Source organism: Photinus pyralis, unplaced genomic scaffold, assembly GCF_008802855.1.
Source record: "Photinus pyralis isolate 1611_PpyrPB1 unplaced genomic scaffold, Ppyr1.3 Ppyr1.4_LG7, whole genome shotgun sequence".
Taxonomy (NCBI): Eukaryota; Metazoa; Arthropoda; class Insecta; order Coleoptera; family Lampyridae; genus Photinus; species Photinus pyralis.
Genome location: NW_022170738.1, coordinates 20586256 through 20608155, shown reverse-complemented (window position 1 = coordinate 20608155; position 21900 = coordinate 20586256). Strand labels below are relative to the sequence as shown.

The 21900-nt window shown below is 38.0% G+C and overlaps 4 protein-coding genes across 4 annotated transcripts; 1 reads left to right on the top strand and 3 right to left on the bottom strand.

Moving 5' to 3' along the window:
* Positions 1 to 874: 874 nt before the first annotated feature.
* Positions 875 to 5417, bottom strand: LOC116175783. The gene is made up of 14 exons (XM_031494079.1): positions 5178 to 5417; positions 4046 to 4934; positions 3729 to 3997; positions 3507 to 3681; positions 3123 to 3459; positions 2820 to 3076; positions 2595 to 2769; positions 2289 to 2546; positions 2110 to 2235; positions 1971 to 2057; positions 1791 to 1925; positions 1466 to 1740; positions 1135 to 1415; positions 875 to 1080 (listed from the first exon to the last, which is right to left on the bottom strand). Exons 1-14 carry the CDS (start codon positions 5221 to 5223, stop codon positions 986 to 988), a joined length of 3405 nt encoding a protein of 1134 aa, XP_031349939.1. The 5' UTR covers positions 5224 to 5417; the 3' UTR covers positions 875 to 985.
* A 6204-nt stretch (positions 5418 to 11621) lies between these two features.
* LOC116175784 (myosin regulatory light chain 2) lies at positions 11622 to 12996 on the top strand. The gene is made up of 4 exons (XM_031494081.1): positions 11622 to 11755; positions 12019 to 12198; positions 12249 to 12508; positions 12562 to 12996. The coding sequence occupies exons 1-4, from the start codon at positions 11753 to 11755 to the stop codon at positions 12725 to 12727; spliced, it is 609 nt and encodes a 202-aa protein (XP_031349941.1). The 5' UTR covers positions 11622 to 11752; the 3' UTR covers positions 12728 to 12996.
* A 1731-nt stretch (positions 12997 to 14727) lies between these two features.
* On the bottom strand, positions 14728 to 16062 carry LOC116176274 (pyridoxal phosphate homeostasis protein). Its single transcript, XM_031494760.1, has 4 exons — positions 15768 to 16062; positions 15361 to 15718; positions 15065 to 15306; positions 14728 to 14889 (listed from the first exon to the last, which is right to left on the bottom strand). The coding sequence occupies exons 1-4, from the start codon at positions 15855 to 15857 to the stop codon at positions 14821 to 14823; spliced, it is 759 nt and encodes a 252-aa protein (XP_031350620.1). The 5' UTR covers positions 15858 to 16062; the 3' UTR covers positions 14728 to 14820.
* A 1791-nt stretch (positions 16063 to 17853) lies between these two features.
* LOC116176108 lies at positions 17854 to 20470 on the bottom strand. Its single transcript, XM_031494582.1, has 2 exons — positions 20054 to 20470; positions 17854 to 20022 (listed from the first exon to the last, which is right to left on the bottom strand). The coding sequence occupies exon 2, from the start codon at positions 19999 to 20001 to the stop codon at positions 17854 to 17856; it is 2148 nt and encodes a 715-aa protein (XP_031350442.1). The 5' UTR covers positions 20002 to 20022; positions 20054 to 20470.
* Between the last annotated feature and the right edge of the window lie 1430 nt (positions 20471 to 21900).

Here is a 21900-nt window from a genome sequence, read left to right as displayed (position 1 = left end):
ATGGTTTAAGTATAATGTCAGGACAATAAATATTTGCTGGAGAAAGAATCAAGTAAATTTAAACCACATGCATATTCCCTATTCATAAAACAACAAATGTCATGGCTATTGCAACTAATAACAGAAATGTTGAAACTTATTTTTAAGTTTGCGGGTATACGAAAAGCTTAATAAAACATGTAACAGTTTTGTATGCATCTTTTAATTATGAACAAGTTTGAACTCTACAGTTTTTTCTGTAAAACGTACAGGAGAGCAGGATTTTGAATAAAACTAATTTGCCATGTTAAATCCCTAAGTTCCTACTTACCGTGCACCACTCTGTATAATTTACCTGAAGATGATTAACAATTGAAACATGTAACGTTTCACAATAATATCTGTTCGTCAATAATTAAATATCCATGGGGAAGGTTTTGAGGAATTGACTTGTTTATTTATGGTTCATCACCCCATTTAGAGTATGGATCAACCACGAGTTTTTTCTGAACAATATAAGGTTAGAGATGACACTTTTTTACCTTCAAAAGCTGCTATAACTTGAAAACAAAGTAATATGTTTATGGAACAATTTATGCTTATTTTGAGGTGCTGTCTGCTATTACATGGTGGATCTTTATTTGGGTTACATTGTACCTAGGATACGTGTGCGCGCAGCTACCTTATGCCATAAAATAATAAGTAGAGAATCACTTATTATCTTTACGACAAGAATTACTTATGAAAATCATACATCATGTAGGCACAATAAAAATCGAGGATCATAAACATTAACGGAAGGTGGTTCTGTGCAAATGTAGATAAATCAATTTGATGAGAGATGCTTTTTTTTATCTGACACCTTCGAAAATAATAACACTTTACCTACTTTGACTCTTACTGATAACAAAACGGTATATTTTAGCGCATTATAATAAATTAAGGTAGGTAGATTGTAAATTATGTACAAAATTACAATTTGTTACACTTAAAAACTGCGTAAACCTTAAACACAAGACTGGATTAAAATTACAAAAACTAAACTAATTTGTGATGCAGAAAATTTATAGGAACCACTTCCAAACCACCCAAATCGCGATTCTGGAAGAAAATATTTGGTTATTTGGGCAGACACTGATATTAATGTATATTTACTGTTGTCGTTGGGATCCTTCTTGCCGCACTGTTTGTAGGATATCTTCACTTTTCGTTTTGTATCAATAAATCCATGTATATACAACGATGGGGAATCCAATCTACCTGTCGAAATTAGCCTGCTAAAGTCCTGCTCCAGTTTATTAGCGATAGGTCCTTTGAAATGCAACAGAATCTGCATGCAGGCTCCTCCGTGTAATATTTTCGTTTGTCTTGAATCTACAGTTAACATCCATTCTGGAATGCCCATTACTTTGCAAACGTCTTCTATAAATTGCGCTCTGAAAGGGTTATTTTGACGCGTGTAAAGCGGTGATAAGGGGGGACTTACAGTACAAATCTTGGGGGTTTGTCAATGTTGGCGTATTTGATTATGTCATAATCTGGTTCGATGTTGGCACAAGCGTAGCGTTCGGGTTGCTTATTTGGGCTTAAAATTACAATGGATCGGCCGATTGCGCTCCACTGGCCCTCTAAAGGAAAATTGGTATCAACCACAACCGACCTTCTGAGCCCTAAGTCTATTGTGCCGACTCTGGCTGACACGTCACCAACGTAACACCTTAGTGGATTATCCGGGCCACACTCTTGGCGATATAATTCGGTCTATAAAAGGAACAGCTAGTAGGAACTTAGTGGACTGATGAATAACTTACATTTAAAGGATCTGCCAGTTGTGTGTAGTAAGGATTCCACACGTATCCTCCAGCCACGCATCTGGTGTTTTGAGTTTTCACAGCTGCATCAACGCCCACTGGGTTGACATAAATCGCCCAGTGATGATCTCGAGTCTGCAAGATCAAGATGTAAACGTTATCAATCCTAGTGAATCATACAATATTGCTGTCGTGCTTTCCTGGGTGTCGTAGATTGATTTCAATTATGGTATCGCTTTGGCTGCCGTCACTGTAAATTAGTTGCTTCTGAAATGGAATTCTACATTTAACCGTCGGATACTTATGTATTTACACAAACCATTCGCATGTATCCGTACGCATGCCCTTGGGGGTGATGGAAAGACGCAATTGCCCTAATCTCCCTTGCTTCGGAGGGACTGTATCCACGCTCGATTGTTGTACAAGCCCATCTGCTACCTTTAACCTGCACAGAATGTTCAGCAATTCGTCAATTTCAATCATAATCGCATCATATACCCTTTTTTCGACCACAATAGATCGTCCCAAAATACTCCGCGGACCAAAGAGTGGCAACATAGTGTCATTATAATCTTGTTTGAAAATTGTATGATTATCTAAAGTACCAAACTTTCCACTGAGATCGCCCATTTCATACTGATCGGGAGTTCCGTAATAATTTTTTGGTGATGACTTGGAATCCACATTTAAAGGATTCCAATGATCATAAAGGGTCGATGCTTCGCACGGAAATTGCAAATTTTCTTGTATTGGAGTCTGTAACGAAAACTAATGAGCAGGGAAAACTATGCGGTTCTCACTTACAATGTGCACATGGTAACCTCTGTTATCTTGCAGACCTGCTAGTGAAACCTCAACGTTTGTTATGTCATGTTCAGTTTGCTGAAAGAACTCGATTTTGCCTTGAATTGTTGCCGTAACGTCCCCGTTCGAAAACCAATCCTTCGCCACAGCTTTCCGCCTGTAAATTGCTCCAATTCTGTAAAACACGACGTTATTTAGAAATCAGGACCATTTAATTGAACACACTTTGCACAAGCGAGCCTTTCGCCTCTTGCTTTCGGCCCGAAGTCATCGTATAGGACGATTGATTTTCCCACAATTGAATTGGGACCGTTAAGCGGCAGAAGCTGGTCAGTGAATAATTTTCTCGAGATCCTTTCGCTGTTCGCCTTTGTTCCGGAGATGTCCAAATTGCCAAGTCTCTTGGATAAATCGCCCGCCCTGCAGTATCCAATCGTATCCGTGCTGCAATTGTTAATTGATGATTTGTTGTCGAAATCGACCTAAAAGTAGAAACCGTTAGACATTGAAAAGGTAGGCTAAAACAACCTTGTATGGATTGTACACCAAACCTGCGCTGACGCATCTGGCGGTCCAGTTATAGAAATCCTTGCCAGGTGGAAATTCGTGAATCGCCCAGCGGTGGTCGAGTGAGTTGTTAACTTGAGAGCCATCGGCGTGTATGAGATACTCGGTTAAAATCGAGGTGTCTGACCACGGTTCATCTTTTGGCTGCCTAAATAGGATTTTGGCAACAATTGGGTAGCGGATTAGAACTTCTGCTGTGAACATCTGCTTCTGGTACTTAAAGTTTTGTTCATAAAGCACTATGGCACCACATATCCAAGGTTCTGGCATGATGGCGTACGTTGGATACTGGGTGTTCCTGTAGTTTGAGTTAAGGGAAACCACGCCATAATCGGGTATACATACTTGTATATGACCAAAGATCTATGAATGACAGAGAATTGTCCCTGCAACGGTAGAAATACATCCCAATACTGCCCACTAAGTTCTTGTCCTCCTTCAACTAAACTGACAAACTTATTCCTACCAAGAAGCTTTCCAGACAGATCACCAACAGGATACTGGTCTTGGGTTCCATATCCTACACAATCGATTAATAACCCACTGACAGTGCTAACGATTACGTACCATTGGGTGGAAGCATGTTGACATTAATTTTTAAGGGATTGTAGTAAAATTTAGTGGTTAGACACGAATTCTCCATTTGTCCCACGGTTTTTGCAGCAGCTATTGGTAGTTCATGAATTCTGTAACCAGCGACGGATGAGCTGTATACTAAACTTGTTTCTAGATCTCCTTTTGCTGTACTTAAATTAAAATTCAGGAACGTGGGCTCGAACTGGGTGCGCTGGGTTAGCTGCAGTTCACCTTTAATTCCCCCGGATTGGATTATAATCCTGAAAGAATTGATTTAGAGTATGCTTGGGCAGAACAACAGCAAGTACTTGGCCGTAACTGGAGTTTCATATCGAATTTTTGCGCACGTTAAAAAGGAGTTCTCGTGCTTGTCGTCGAAGATGACCAAATACAGTCGGCGTTGTGGTCCTGTCAAATCGCTTGGAAGTAAGATCAGCTCTTCGTCTCGAAACAGTGTTTTATATTGTTGTCTTCGGTAATTTGTTGCTACTTTAACTTTCCCCACCCTGGTGTCGATATCACCGGAGGCCAATCCGTCCCCTTTGTTATTGGGGTCAAACACGAGTTGTAGGATATTGCAGCTCGTTTCGATGCGCTCATCGTCGTGGTGCAAAAGATCCGTGGCGTAAATTTTCCAAGAGTGTTGCGTGAATCCGAAGCTACCGCCCGTTTTCGACACGCGGTACAGGTCGGTGGTGATCAGCATTTCTTGATCATTATCTTTCGTTGCGAACCACTTAAAGAAAACCGATCCGCTAACTGGCGATCTAAACTTCGCCACTGCCACCTTTTCCATAGTTTTATCAAGAAGTACAATTGAAGCGCAAATTAATTTGTTCGACTCGGTGTTGCGAAGTAACAACGATTTTCCGTAAATGCCAGATTCGCCGCCAACCCTTAAAGTTGTCGTCAGAAATTCGGCGGTCATGTTTTCGGGGATGTATAAAAATCCGAATACGTCGTCCAGGTTCACCAGCGTGTTGCCCAATTTTGATGATTCGCATCGATTTTCCAAATGAGAATAATCTGTCGGAAACTCTGTAATGGACCATGACCATATTTGGTTTGGATATTGCAGTGTCGCATTGAGATTAGTATTAATTTTTATGGCATCCTTTACTTTGGTAAATGTTACTGTTCCGTGAAGCCCTTCTTGTGATATGTAGGCCCTGAGTTCAAATGAGGCAGTCGAAAAATCTGGAATTATAATTTATTACAGCAGCTAGAGAAAAGAAATCGCAAGGATGTAGGTAGGTAATTATGTTTAACTAGAACGTTTCTAATATAATTTCAAGTTTTTAAAAGTAAACCAACATTTAAAACTTTTAGCGCATTATTGGTCATAGGTTGACGATTATTCTGAAATATCTAATGGAAAATAATGCAGTTTTAATTAAAGGTGAGGGAAATACCTTAGACATTTAAAATTAAATTACTCACGTATAAAAATAGATATCAAGATAATATTTAAACAAATCATGTCCATTATGATATCTTTGGTTTACGTTAAGGGTAGGTAAACTAGAACAAACTGAGATCACATTTTGCGCGTTTTCACTTCTTTAATGCAACTGTCCAGATGCTTTTATTGTTAGTGAGTGGATTGCTTTGAAAACATCGAAAGAAAATTTGATACGAACCGGAATGGAAAGTGAATGGAAAGTACTTTCAATGAAGGCTATACTTGCTTCCTCGAGTGTCCGTTATACCTGTGTTACCTGGGCGAAGTATTTTACTAGTGTTGGACAAGGATGGAATTCAACGGCTACCTGAATATCGCTCAGAATGGTAATTTTACAAGTAGTTTATAATCATTTATGTGGAGGTCTTTGTTGGCATTAGGGTTTAGGGGCGCATTCCTTGTTGAATGGTACAGTTATTAGTTTTTAAATTTACTCTTTTATTGTCAAGAAATGTATCCCGCGTGTAAATGTCTATCGAAAAGATCTTCGCTTCGCTTAATAGGTACCTCAAATGAACACCGATTCATATTGAAATCTATCTATCAATTTTTTCTATGTTCAATTATAATAGTCACACGTAATTAGGTAAAACTAAAATGAGGTGTGAGTGAACCTTTCAGAATTGAGAGCAAACGCATTGTCATTTGTCTCCCAAATAAGTACCTACCTACCATAGTGAAAACATAAAATGACTCAATAAAGATCATACTACCAAAGCCGTTTATGAGTAGTTTTTAGTGCATTTTCCAAAATGATAATTCGGTACCTATTACAAACTTTTTGATTCAGCTCGTCTCCGACTCTTATATTACCTACCTACCGTTAAACAATGCTATAGGTACAGTAGAAAAACTGTATTTATGTCTTGGGTCACTTTTTCTCAACTTTCTTGGGTACGCACCAAAATGCGTTGGTTTTGGTACAAAATTAAGAAAATAGGACAAAAGCTATCCCATAGATACGATTAGTGAAAAAGTTAGGTTTCCAGACCAAATATTGTAGCAGATCACCGTAATCTTGGAAAGTTTTGGCAATGTTCCAACACCTTGAATTATTGAATAAGTATATTGAATGGAATTTATGCAATTCTTTACGATGAATACTTTTGACAAGAATGATGCGTGAAAAATATAAATGTTTGTCCTATCGCTACTCTTTAAAACTGTTTAATTTTAATTAATACCTATAATGAAAATTGTAGAACAGGAAAACTGCCCCAAGCTTTGAATATTACCAATTTAGGTTTTTGTCTAGTTAATTTGGATACAACCTCGGATACTACCATATACTTTAATAGAGAACTTTCCGGTAGTAGGTATGTGCCTTCGAAGTTCGGTATATTAAAACCAGGATTAAAACAGAGGCTAACATGCGACTACCTACTTTCGCAAATATGACTAGAAACTTGCGATTAATTGCATGCTTCCTGTCTGAACGTAGACTAAGAGAGCATCATTTCAGTAAAGCTTCCAGTGGTGCTTTGAATCAAGCTTCTCAGTAGTCTGTAGGTTTTCATACAGAAACATGTAAGAACGAATGATCAGCTGTTGGTCCGTCAAAACACAAGTGACGATAATAAGTTCCCCCAACCAGTGCTCGGAATGGAAATTTTCGCGAGCCGGAACGCAAGCATCAGCCCATCAGGAGGAAGGGGGGGGGGGGGGGCATAGAAAACATGTAGTACGTACATAAAAATAACGAGAAAACGTAACAAAAATTAAATGTTTCATTTTTATTGTTTCCCTTGGTGTGGACACCAGTGGATACTAATAGGTTCCGTGTGCTGGTATGATCTGAAAGACGTATGATCGTTTCCATGTGATTTTTATCGCATTAATTACAAATAATCCAAGAATATTGTAACGTGTTTTATAAATTCGGGTTCGATTTATATCAATATTTATTAAACAGAACTAAAACACTAAATCCGTACAATTTATATCGATTATTTATATCACTCACACTTCGCAATTTATCTTTCCGTGCTCGATGTTTACGTACTCGTTCGGTAGTAGACTGCCGCGATGTTCGGTCCGCAACCATTTATACACGCAAGCAATGTAAATCCAGTACATTCTCGAATAATCGCGCGCGTAGAAAATTCCAGGGCGCCAAAGGCGACGTCATGTCTGGAGCATTTCCGTTACAATATGTAGGGTTCTGTAAAATTTCTTTGTGTGAAAGCGGAGAGGATCTGACGCTGCGGGCCCTTTTACGAAAAGGAACAGTGTACAAATATTTTCAACGAAACGGAACGATATTGTAATATTTTTTACCAACCGGAACAGCGTTCCGGCTCGTTCCGGTCCATTCCGAGCCCTGCCCCCAACGAAATTGATTAATAATGATTTGTTACCTTTTTCTCAAACGTACGTGGTCGGTAGGTTTCAAACTAGGCGATGCGTCACTCTAATACGAATCGAATACTGAAAATGCGAAAGCTTTACGATGTTGCGCTGCCGAGATTTCATGCGATATAATATACCTATAACAAGTATAAATTGTGTACAACTGTTGTGCAAATAAAGCGCATTTTTAACCGAAATAGCTTTTGTTTTGACATCACCAATGGATATATTTCTTGCAGACGTCTCAATCGCCCTTTGTGAGTACCTTTTTCCGACAATCCGTTCTTGAGGTGTGAGGGAATATACTCGATCACGATAAGAGGGATATGATTGCTAGAAATTAATTCCATTCGTTGAGATCTTTCGTTAGAGTACCATGAAGGATAAAACTAGTTCCACCCCTCCCCCTCCACCCCGTACTTTGATAAGGGACAGAAAGAAGGGCAGTAGTTGGTAGAAAACGGTTCCTTCCGTTGAGACCTTTAATTAGAATACATGAGAGATAAAAGTAATTTTTACCCCCCCCCCTCCCCTGAGGCCCCGTCGCTCATTGATCTCGAAAGAGAGTCGCACGGGAAAGTTATAGTTTGTACAAACCAATTTATTTCGACCTTTCATTAGAATACCATGAAGAGTAGAACATGTCCCCCCCCCCCCCCACATTTCCTAAAGTTTAACTTAGCACCACCAGGCATGCGTATGCAAAATCTGAGACCAATTGGTTGTCGTATGTAAAAGCTATGCACGTTTTATTTTCAAAAACAGCATCTCAGGAAATAATTCGTGGGGGGGGGGGCCCTTTTAGACAGCGAAATTTGATGGCCGGCTGGCACACCTTCACGGTATAGGCTACCTACTGCAAAAAATTCCAGGACTCTAGGACCATTCCCCTAGAAGTAGTTCAAAACGGTAGAAATGGGTCCGGACGGAAGGACGTCCGGACGGACGGACAAAACGCAAAAAATAGCACATTTTTTGTAATTCTTAAAAAATGCCCTAAAAAGCGCCCGAATAACCAGACAATTAATAAAATAAAGTTGTTCCTTGCTGATGGCAAAAATGCGTTATAATTACTAACCTCGCAACAAACTTTCTAGATTAGGAATAATTGCTTGAACGACACAATCGCCAAAACGTATAACAAACGCTGTAACCACAAGTATAAAGGTTTTCGCCCTATAGGCGAGTGACTTTAGCGCATTTTCCATGCATTGACTAGAGTACTTCCCAAAATGGCATAACTATGTAATCTATGTTTTTCTTTACGAAAAGTGTCTATGGTTAAAATTTCAAAGAAATGTCTCCATAAGTAAGAAAGTTGCACATCTGATTTTTGCAATATGCTATCGCACCTGCGCAGCCCTGTGGGTAAAATTTCAAACAAGTAAACAGCATTTATGGTCAAAATTCATCCAATTTTTACAATATGAGATATGTTTGCCTTTAACGGATGCATCTGTGATTCAAATTTTAAAAAAATATCTGATACATAAGAAAGTTGATATTGCGCAGCCTGCGCATGCGCACATTAATCGTCAAGATTTTTCTTGGCTCAGCTACCGAATTCAAATAGAACGAACTAAATATATTAAAGCTATAAAAGCAGTTAAGGTCTCGGATGGACGGACGGACGGACAGACGGGACTTACGAACTCATACAATTTATATATTCAGTCTTAAGTTATTTATTGGCGAATATGACCAATCTTCTTTTTTGAGTTACTATTGTGTCGTAGTTGAGTGGTTTCTCGTTGGATGCGCACTGTATACATTATTATTATTATACATATAATATATGTAATATCTAGGGATAGAGGCATGATTGGTGCCTTTAATAAAGGATTTGTTCGCGCAGTTTGAGAGTAGAATGCTTTTGTGTTATTTTGCGTCTATCACATCTATGTAGCTCAGTGGTAGAGCGTTCGGCTACATAGCTGGAGGTCGGGCGTTCGAACCTGGGTCGTGGTAAGAATTTTTCGTCTGTGACAGAGATGGGAGTAGTATAGAACACTTTAAGACCATTCTGCAGGGGCACATCTTAAAAGCATTATGTGGGTCACTCTGTAATTGGGCGCACAATAGAGGGATAATAACTAATTTAAATAAATAAGTTAATAAATAAATAAATAAATAAATAAATAAATAAATAAATAAATAAATAAATAAATAAATAAATAAATAAATAAATAAGTTAATTAATTAATTAATTAATCAATTAAAACTAATTTAATAGGTTAATGAATGTTTGCCAACAGAATCAGGTAGTAATTGTTTCTCTGTAATTGTACAAGTAGTTTTACGAGGAGATTTCTTTGCAAAAGAGCCGACTTGTCCCCGCGCCGAGTTCTTCGTGCAGAGTTGCTCCCGCGCGAAGTTGTCCTTGCACCGAGATGCCCTGGCGCCGGAACCGAGTTGGCGGCGCCGAAGTGTCCGGATCCACATTGCTACGACAACAACAAAAGGGCGCTCCCGCAAATCCGTAATAGCACAATCCGTAATTTATATTGTGCTGTAATACCGGGCGATCGAAAATGACTAGACGGACAGTTTGAAGGAAACGCAAAATTAAACATTTGTAAAGTTGGTAATATACCAAATGTCATTTATTTAAAAGCTGTGGTGCTAATTAAACAATCACTGTTCTTTTCAGTTCCGACTATCAACTTATTCTCATAAATGAATCCATGCTTCGTCTTCGAAACTACATTAAAACATTTCGATATTCCGTATTATGTGGTAATAGTAATAAATAGTTATCGTGCGTATTATGTTATAATCTGTAGTTATACCCACCAACTTGTATAGATAATTTCCGTATTAATTTCTTGGAGCTACTTTCTCTTACATTTTCGATAACGTCTACTAACAGCTACCTAGCATATTTTTCGTTTAATTGCTGTATGCACAACCAAGTCAACTATGACTTATGAGTATCTTCTAAACGTGTGGTGCTTGGTAGTACTTTTTTAAAATGAATAAATCAATATCCATCCTCTTTAAAAAGTAAAGTTACATGATCCTTATTAAGTATTTTCTCTTAATGTAGGTACGTACCTACCTTTGTTGCACTTGCAAAGAACCTTTGAATGTTTGAAAACAACTGTTTGCTTTAATAAACATGGAAATACGCCATCGCGGTACAGACAAGAAAATAAAAATTCACATAAAAACGACGTCAATGGATGGCGATTACTGCATAAAACCACTTTTTAAACATCTTTGCGAGTGCCTTAAGTAAAAAAACACTACAAACTTTACGCGCCAAATTTAAACTGTATGCAGTTATTTTGGATCACCCGGTGTAGCATGCTGTTTAGGTCTATTTAACAAGTTAGATATATCCATTAAGTTCAACACACGTTTTAAAAATGAAAGAACTAAAATTTCATTTTTTTCGCAAAACGGCGCAAAACTAGCACATAACTAATTCATACATTATTCATTTTTCTGTCGTATGTCAAAATACCTCAATTCGCAACCACCGTTAAAGTTGTGTTCGCGGGTGGACCAGGCAGGTTCCATGGACAAAATTGGGTTTTCTTGTCAGAATTTTCGATCACTGTCACACGGGAAATTGGTATTTCGCGTGACCCAATGACCAAATTCCACCTCTGGGTTTTCCGTGGACAATTAAAATTTCCTTCGTTGTATTCAGACTGAGACACAATGGCGTTTGGTATTATTTTAAATGGGAACAATAATTCTTGGTTGAGAGCCCGTTTTACAAAATCAGTTTCATTTTCATTCATTCATTTCCTAACTTGTTAAGTAACCAACGACCTATACCCATCACTTTAAAATGGTCAGAATGAACGCCAGTTTTATACCGAAGCTACATTATGAATATGTGTAAATTTCTATTCAAAATAGCGATAGTTTTCCACATAACTTGATATTGAAAACTTAGTCATAGCACAAAAACAAATAACCCGGTAAGTAAATATTTTTTTTCAATTTCAATCCTCTGACCTCCATTAGTCACCTATTCCTCGCCCCAAGAATTGGGCTATGGTATTTAAGTTCCTTTATAATGTTTCATTAGTTCGAAGTTGAAGAGAGCAAAATCTAATTATAAGCGCTCTCTATATAAGGTTTGGGGAAGGGTTGGGAAATCTGTGACACGAAGTTATTTAAGACGGCAGGCGTCGTTATCCCGGTCAGTCGCGAGTGTGTCTTTCTGGAGCCTCATACATCGTAAGACATAATGGTAAGCGGAATAAAATTAAAAATGTGATGTGATAATATTACCTATTTAAGTAATAATTAATAGTCGCTCGTTCCGTTCCGTACTTATATTCTATATTGAAAAAATTTAGTATGAGTTGTGAGCGAAAGTTTCGCGCGCCAACTGAGTTCTATTTTTAAATCAGTGCGGCGATGCCTTATTTGGCCAGAGTGATAAGTTTAACCTCGTCTCAAATTCGATGCAATGCAATTTCGACCAATGTTAATCTAATTTTTCGCATATAGGCTGATAAGGAGAAGAAGGTTAAGAAGAAGAAGAAGGAAGATGAACCAGCGGCGGCCGCTGCCCCTGCACCAGCTGCAGATACCCGTACATCTTCAAAAGGCTCTTCCAAGAAAGCAAAACGCTCCGGCTCTAATGTATTTTCCATGTTCTCGCAGCACCAAGTTGCTGAGTTCAAAGAAGTATACAGTGTCATTTTTTAGTGAACAAGTGTGTCTAAACGCATTTTTAGGGTTTCCAACTTATGGATCAAGACAAAGATGGTATTATCAGCAAGAGCGATTTGAGAGCGACGTTCGATGCCGTCGGTAAATTAGCCAATGAAAAAGAATTAGACGAGATGCTCAATGAGGCTCCCGGACCAATTAATTTTACGCAACTGTTGGGTCTATTCGGCACTCGTATGCAAGACTCCGGTGGTACCGACGATGATGATGTTGTCATTGCCGCCTTCAAATCTTTCGACGAAAATGGCACAATTGACAGCGAAAGGTTTGCAATTTATACTGATCACACGTAACAGATGCTTATGATAGGCGTTTCAGATTCAGGCACGCGTTAATGACGTGGGGAGAAAAATTCACCGCCAAGGAAGTGGATGATGCATTTGACTCCATGGAAATTGACGATAAAGGAAGAATTGACACGTTGGCGCTTATCCAACTTCTCACTGCTGCGCCAGAAGAAGAGGAAGAGGGAGCGGCCGCATAAACAATCTCATCATTCAATAGTTTATCATTTTTTATCGTCCATTATAACCAAATATCATCATCATAAGATACACTTGTCGCGAGGTCTAATGCAGTTCTTCGAAGAACTTGTGTAGTAAATATTAATTTCACTACCGAAACTGTTTATTAATTAAAAATGAAATTTCCATCATAATATGCAAATGCAACTAATGTAAACGTTTGGTCCTTTCCATCCAAGTGACTGTATATGTTTGTATATTATTTAAAAAAGCATTACATCTATTATTAGCTACTTTTTAATTTACTGTACATCAACTGCATCCAATCTTTTTGAGTCGTTATTGCTTTTCCTTTCTTTTATAGAAAAGTGTACTTATACCAAAGAGTAAATTATGGTTACTCTTTGCTTATACCTATACACACCACAAGAAAATGTGCGTTAGACCGGCAAATTTACAGGTCTCAAATCGTTATATCCATCCTATACCTACTGATGATATAAGAGTAGCTTTAAATATAGACTACTATTTTATAATCAAAGACGAATAGTATATAGCTTTGAATATTTATTAAATGAGGTATGCAGCCATCTGAGTCATCTTCGCAACAAGAACACTATGAAGAAGACTGAAAGAGAAGGCTAAAGTCGGAAAAGGCCATTTGGTAGACCGTTTTGAATCAAAGCTACAATGATGATGTTTAGAGCTTATCACGAATTTAGGTATATTTGCTGCAGAGGTATGGGAGGGAAGATATCGGGAAGTTTCAAAAAATGTTCGACCCTCTCACGCCCCAACATGCATCGATTACACAATGTAGGAGTTTCATTCGTGCATCTCCGTCCCAACCGAACCCTACCGAGATTAGAAAGTGGTGCGAATAATCAAAGGGCGCGAAACGCCCGACATTTTTGACAACGCAAGTTGGATGGCGCTGCTTGCAATTGTTCCTCCAGAGTTGCCAAATGGAAATAATTTTCAGTGTCCGTTGAGGAACCCTTGGGGTCATTATAGCGCAGAGCAAGAAAAATTAAATAATTAACTTCTACAAGGCGAATTTCAGTTCATCGGAAACTACCGCCGTCTGTTTTTCAACTTAATCATAGGTTCCGGCTCGGCACTAAGGTAGAATTATTTTTGAAGATTTTGAACGCAAAGATTTTAATGTTGACCAATAAAATAAACTACATATTTTTTCTTTTATTTTATATAGCAAATTTTCAGAGCGATATCAACGCGCCATCAAATCAAGTCGTGATCCTTCCGGGAAGAATGATATGCCGACTTTAGAGTACTCTAGAAGCGTTAAGTATATAAGACATTTGAATTCTGTTTAATAGAAGTTTCAATATCGATGCAGAAGTGATAAATGGTAAAATTTGCGCTTGTTATAAATTAATCTATTTAGGGACGATTAAAAGTTATTAATTATTTAATTGTACCTACCTACATAAATAAATCACGTAATAAAATTTATTGCAGCACATTTTCAGAGTGATATCAATGCGCGATCAAGTCAAGTCGTGTTCCTTCCAGGAAGACTGGTATGCTGACTTTAAAATACTCTAGAAGCGTTTGCTATATAAGAAATTTGAATTCTGTTTAATAGAAGTTCCAATATCGATGCAGAAGTCATAAATGTTAAAATTTGTCCTCGTGTTATAAACTAATCTATTTAGGGAGAACTGTCATACACCAATTCCAAGGTTTGTTGACTTAATAAGGAAACAATAATTGACAGGCCTCCTAATGGGTCACTGACACCTCATCAAAGACCCTCACTGTGCAGAAAGTGCGAGGAGTCCTTTGCATATTCTGTGTACTGGGTGGCATATAACAGGTTGAAGCACAGGTTCCTTGCGAAATGAGGATGCACCCAGGAATACCAAAATGCATTCTCAGCAGGGTCCTAGTGAGACTAATACTAGAGGATACAATAGGTCTTAAGGGCCAGGGTACAGGAACGTGATAGGCTCCTATTTGGTTTAGTTACAACAATATGAAAAGAATTATTGTCTAATAACGGTAAAGTTCATGTCCTTAATATATTGGTAACTAATGAAATGTTAACAAAACATTTGCAGTAAATTGATTTAACTGACCACTGTAACATTCAATTCTTCTTCGGCCTATATCCAAAAATTGAACTACCGACTCGTACGTTTGTACTTCCCATTTCAATCTGAAAAATCAAAATTTAAAGCTATGCTTTAAAGGGTGATAAATATAGACATCCAATATGGAACTGTCACAAACTGGTAAGATGGTAGAAAAACAAGTTTCCCACCAAAACTTAACCTAAGTCGTGGTTTGGGATATCAACATATTGGACACCCAGTATAAGGGCGTGTACCTACCGCATGTTCGAAGTCATCGGACATCCCCATCGATAGGTTTACATTTTTAAAATCCCATCCCAAACTTTGACAAATCTCATCTCTGCATTTTTTCAAACATATAAAATCTGGATTTGGCCCGTTATCAAGATTGTAACCAAACTGTCCAATCGTCATGATACCATCCACTTCTAAATTTTTGCAGTTGTCACTAACATGTCTTGTAAGATCAACAATTTCGCTAGGTTCAACCCCATTTTTGGCTAAAACAAATTACACATAAACCTATGTATTAAACATACTCAATGACCAGTTACCATCTTCTCCACTTGTATTAACTTGAAGCATAACTCTAAGTTTCCCATCATCTTTACGAAACTCAGGCCATTTCTGATTTAAAGCAGTTGCTAGCTTCTTCGTATGGACAGTTTCAATCATGTATAAGTTCGGAACAGCTAATATTTTGTTCACTTTGTTTGTTTGCACGTGTCCAATAAAATGCCATTTGATTTCTTTACACTTCTCCAATATATCGGTGCTATTTGACTTTTCTATTAATTCCTGCACATAGTTTTCTCCAAAATGTCTTTGACCTTCTTCGTATGCTTCTATTATCAAATTTGTTGGTTTCGTTTTACTCACTGCTACCAATTGAGGTTTCGCATACTGTAACTCCTACAACAATTTCGTATAAAACTGGATAAGTGTGAAATGGGTGTTTTACGGGTATTCGCTTTCCGCTTGCTATTTCTATTTTTTCTAATATTGTTCTCAACCCCAATTTTACATCAATATCAGCCATTCTTCTTAACATAACCTACAGTGTATTTCACTTTTGTGTTCCTGTCACTGCTACTGTGAATTATCGCTGTGGTCATAATCTATTGTGTAATAGTCTGCATTCACATTATGTTCCTGATAACAGAGCTATTATGTTTATTTAAGTCGTTAAATTAATAACACAACATAAATAAATTAATAAGTAGATATCATAGCCACAACCGACCAACCATTGTCGTGATTACTGGCCCGGTCCTCCACTCTACACCTTTTTGTAATTGTTTATTAATATACTGAGTGGTCCACAAGTTTCTTATGCAAATCCTTAATAACTTTTGAACAAAAAGAGCAAATGACAGTATATTTTATGGGGAATTTTTCAGGGATCTGGACCTATTGCAAATAACGGTTCCGGTTCTGACATTTTTAGCGGGAAAATATTTGTAACGGTTCCGGTCCGGGTTCCGGTTCTAAACATAATTGCGGTTCCGGTTTCGATTTTTTTTTTCGGTTCAAACGGTCCGGACCAATTGGAATAACGGTTCTGGTTCACATTTATAACGGTTCTAGTTCTAAACGTAATTGTGTTCAATCTTTTTAACGCATTTCCAAGGAAAGGGGGCGCTATTGTAGCCACTTTCTCTGTTCGAGGCCTTAACTACTCCTACAGTTTTAAAGATATTTAGTTCATTGTTTTTGCATTTGGTAGTTTATGGCTCTAGCACCTGAGCCAAGAAAAATCTAGACGATTAATGTGCGATGCGCAGGCTGCGCATTATCAACATTCTTATTTGTTAAGATATTTATTGGAAATTTTAACCACAGATGCTTGTAGTAAAAGCAAACATATCGTAAATGACCTTTCAGGTTAAGTCGCCTACTTTTAGTTTTGCATCACATATTTTGCAGGTAGATATTTTGTTATTAATATCATAAACAAAATGTTTATGTGCATTGTTTGATGATATTCGTCCCATTTTCTACTTCGCAAATCGCATTAACAGCATTGCACAACAAAACAAATCTATTTTTAAAATGGTTGTGGCTAAATTATCGGCTACCTTTTTCCTTTCCCTTTCTGGCTACGGCTTAAAGTAATATTTTATCTTTTTTCAGAACGCGTTGGCCGGCGCGTCCTTCAACTTCCAATAACCTGTTCAGAACCGTAAAAAAACCGAAAAGAACCGAAAAAAATAATAACGGTTCCGGTTCTCAATAAGATTCAATTTCTGAAGAAATAACGGTTTCGGTTCGGTTTTCGGCCCTGAAAAAAATACCGGTTTCGGTCCGGTTTTCGGTTTTTTTTCGGTCCGGTCCGAATCCCTGGAATTTTTACATTAGTTTTGAAAAATGACATCGGTCAAGTGGCCAGCATTAGAATTCATGCACGCATTATGACTCTTTTCATAACATTTTACATGACTTTTTTAAGTGTGGTGGCTGTAATTTTTGAAATCTCTGCTCGAATATTGTTTCTGAGCTCCTCTAAAGTTTGAGGTTTGTTGATGCTGACTTTTTCTTCAGATAGTCAAGAAGCTTAAGAGATCTGGGTGGGGATCGCGGATTCGCGGCAGCCATTCACTATCATGGTTTTTACCACCCGCACGTTAGTAAGGAAGTTGGAGTAAACAGTAAAAGATAACCCTCCACTTTTTTGACGGACAAACACGTTTTAAAGCATCAGGAATCTGAATGAAACAAAATCTCGATGGTGTCGATCTGCAGTCTCTCTTATTTCCGGCTAAACGGATGAACCGATTGGAACCAAATTTGGTGTACATATTCTTAGACATAGGTACCTAAAAAGAAGAGCTGAAAAACTGTTGTGCAGAATCACGCATGCGGGTGGTATCTATGCCGACCTCAGCAATTTTTTTTGATATGATGCAATTTGGAAATTGTTCTCGCCGTTTTCTCCAAATAATCGGAAGATTCGCATTCGCTGTGAAATTGTGCGCGACAAATCGATTAGGTACCTACCTAAAAATTTGCCTCCCGCCGCGGTTAATAATAAATTGAATCTTCTTCATTCAAACCGAGAACTGAGGTGGATAAATGTCACGTGTCGCATCATCAGCAGCATTTTCATGTGTTGAAACCCAGTTCCATTGAGTGGGTTCTGTTGAATCCAAAATTTCACCCACTCTATTAGCAACGAATGTCTTGTATTTTCTTCTGTCATCCTTGATCCAATGAAGTACCGTTTTCGAATCGCTCCAAAATGTCGATTTTGAAATAACAAAACTGTGAGATCTCAAAACAGTTTTATACATTCTAACTCCAAGAATTGCTGCCTGCAATTCGAGCCTTGGGATGGAAAGGTATTTGACAGGTGCGCATTTAGTTTTCCCCATGACGAATGATACTGTAACTTCATCTTGCGAAGTAACTCGAAGGTAGCACACTGCTGAAAAAGCGACTTCACTCGCATCTACAAATATGTGAAGTTCAACAGCTTTTGGCATCGGCAGTCCCTTTGAGTAACAACGTGTAATACGAAATTGGCTAACCTTTGTTAATTCTCGACTCCATGCACACCATCGCTCGTAAAGATGTGTAGGAATTGGTTGATCCCATTCTACACCAGACCTCCATACAGGTTGCAAGAGTACCTTCATGTATACAAGAAAATCCGCTAAGAATACGAACGGATCATATACTGACATGACAATCGCTAAAAATTCTCTCTTTGTTGGAATTCTTTCACAAGTGATCACTGTCGATTCTAAACGATTAAACTTCAAGTCGAATTTGAACTCGTCAGTGGATGTGTCCCATACCATGCCCAGTATCTTATCACATGTAGGGGATTTGTCCAAGTTCATATCCACTTGATATAGTTGATCATCTTGTTCCTGATTCAAGATCGAAGTAACCTTTCTTGAATTTGATATAAAACCTCGTAATTCAAAACCACCAGCCATCTCAATATTTTTAACCATCATGGATACAGTTATTGCCTGTTCATCGGTGTGAAAGCTATTAACGTAATCGTCAACGTAATGTCGTTCAATAATTGCTTTGGCCGCTTCGTGATGACTTTCTAGATACTGTGTTGCATGAAAGTTTTTGACATATTGAGCTGTTGTCGGTGAAGATGTGGATCCAAATATCATAACTAACATCTTATATACCTCAATTTCGCCAGTTTTATCATTTCTCCATAAAAATCGTTGAGAGTTTTGGTCTTCTTCACGAATTATCACCTGGTGAAACATCTCCTTGATGTCAGCACATACCCCAACTTGACCTTCACGAAATTTAGATAAAACCGTGAGGAGTGGCTGATTTAGATCTGGACCTGTCAACAATGATGAATTAAGGGATGTTTCTCCAACTTTAGCCGCGGCATCAAATACAAGTCTGAATTTTCCAGGCTTATTTGGATTCAGTACACCGAAATGTGGTAAATACCAAGTCCGTGGAGTAATTTCAACAACCTCTTCAGATGACAATTTACGAGCATATCCTTTCTGCACGTCGCTGACAATAGTTTCCTTGTACTTCATACCGTAAACAGGTTCTTTTTTCATCTTGTTTTCAACATTTCTCAATCGACTGACTGCCATTGGGTAACTATCTGGTAAAACTATGTCATCGTTTTTCCATAATAGACCACTTTCGTAACGACCTTTGACCTTTTTTGTTGTTGATTCCAATAGTTGACGCGCTCGAACCGTTTCAGAAGACTCTCTTGGTGTTGTTGATAGTTCAACACCAAAGTTTTCAGTGGTAAAATACTCTTTCACAATAGCATGTATGTCGTCAAAATACCCTCTCACATGAAACATTCTTCCTGGACTTGATTGTATCTCATTGTCAACTGTTCTTCCATAAATTATCCAACCAAGAGGACTTTCTGCAACAATAGGTCCATTTGATGTTTGTTGAATCTTTCTGTTCGATAATCCCAAATGACAAAAGTCCAATCCTATTAATAGCTCTGGTCGGGCGTCAGTATAGCTGGCAATAGGAAGATTTTGTAAGTTGTCATATTTGGAATGAAGCTGATTCATGTCTACAGTTTGCATTGGAAGACAAAGATTGTTTACAGTACACACATTCCTCATCTCGAACACTTCGGCATTGTTATGGACTCCAGATATATTAAATTTAACGATTTCAGTTTCTTCAGAACTACAGTGGTCTCCGAACCATTGGAGATTCAACTTTCGCATAGGTCCCTTCAACTTCAAACGTACAGCTACGGTTCTCTTGATAAGGCTTACGCTTGATCCCTCATCAATCAATGCATACGTGGAAACAACTTCTCCTCTATTGTATAATTTTACTGGAACTACTTTAAACAACACCTTGGATTGATTTGCTTTCAACGCAGCATGACAGGATACTTCCATATTTAAAACCGTTGGCGTATATTTATTATCTTGACATTCACTGTGTAATTGAGGATGATGAACTCTGTTACATCCATTCTTATTGCAAGACTTTCTAATGCGGCACATTCTAGTAGAATGTCCAAATTTCAAACAAGAAAAACACAATTTCTTTTCTGTTACTAACTTCCATTTATCATCTGTAGATTTATTCAAAAAATCCGGGCAGTTAGCGATGAAATGGTTCTTTTCGCATAAGACACAGTTCATTTCTTTCTTACTTGTAACGTTGGAAGTGTGAAGCATTTGATATTTCTTGGGTGTCGTCTTTTTCTCTGTCGGAGAAATCAAAGAATTGCACACAGGAACTCTGGCTATGTTGTCGGCTTTAACTTCAATCCAGTTACTAAAATCTAATATAGACGGGACACCAGTCAGTGAGCTAATATGAGAGGCCCATGCAATTCTCATATTCATTGGGAGCTTTAGGATCAACTCATTAAGCAGTGTGGGATTGGCAAGCTGATGTTGACTAGAACAAGTCAACATAAAGTGACTAAAGTTTATCACTTTGTCAGCAAAAGGAATAATCTGTCCCACACTATTTTCACAGATTCCGGGAATGTTTTTCAACATAGTAATTTGTGCGTCCACTAAAAGTTCTGGTCGACCAAACCTGCTATACAATCTCTCCATGATCTTCTCCGCCATGTCGTCGTGAATTAATAACCATTCAACAAGCTCCCGAGCTTTCCCTTGCAAACTACTGTTTAGTCTCGTTGTATTTTCTGAAGAAGTATCTGCAAACTCTGTCGTAGTTCTTTTATACTCTGCATTGAAAACCAGCCAGTCGCAAGGATTTCCATCAAACTTTGGCAATGCTACTAAATACTTTCTGACAGGTAACGATGGATGCTGTTGCCAATATACAGGGTTATTTGGGTAAACAGAAAAACTAGGAATTGAACATGAAAGTGTTGACTGTTGGTGCGTAGAATTTCTTGTCGGAGTTATCGAAGGCGAAGGCGTATCAAACTGTGCAGGTAATGTTACTGGGACTGTATTATTCAGTATAGCTGATGATCGAGTTGTAGTAGGGACTTCAATTTTCATCGTTCGCTGAACTTCAGCTAGTTGTCGATTTGTAGCTTCCAGCTTCTGATGAAGTTCATTATTCTTCTCTTCCATCCTTGTCTGTACCTCTGTATTTTGCATCAGCTGTGCTTGCATCAATGTAATCTGATTCGTAAGTCCTTCCAAAAGTGACGTAACCATAGAATCTTCCATTTTGATTGTTACATCCAAGTCTTTGTCGTCGTTTGAATCGTCAGATAAACTTCCAGTAACAAATTCCTCGAGGTAAGGTGGTGGACGCCCATTATTCAACCGCTCACTCTTCTTTGGCATAAATGACTATTAGAATGTCAAATTTAAGAATAAAAATGTTGTTGGTCGTAGTCGCGACCAGTCGTCGTTTTGATTAGGTACTGGTTGGTTCAGGTGGCACTGTTTATAATTTAATCCCCCAAACTAATATTCACCATGTCAAAGTAAGGGAAGATTTATTTAAATTTGGTGCCCTTAAAACCAGTTCACCAATATACAAAAAAAAGCTCAATATTTGACGTTAAATATTTCAGCTGACAAAATTAATAAAAAATGCAATTATTTAACAGTCAAGGCTAAAATGATGATCTGCAACACATCTCACCCAAGCTTACTATCGGAAAGATGAAATGC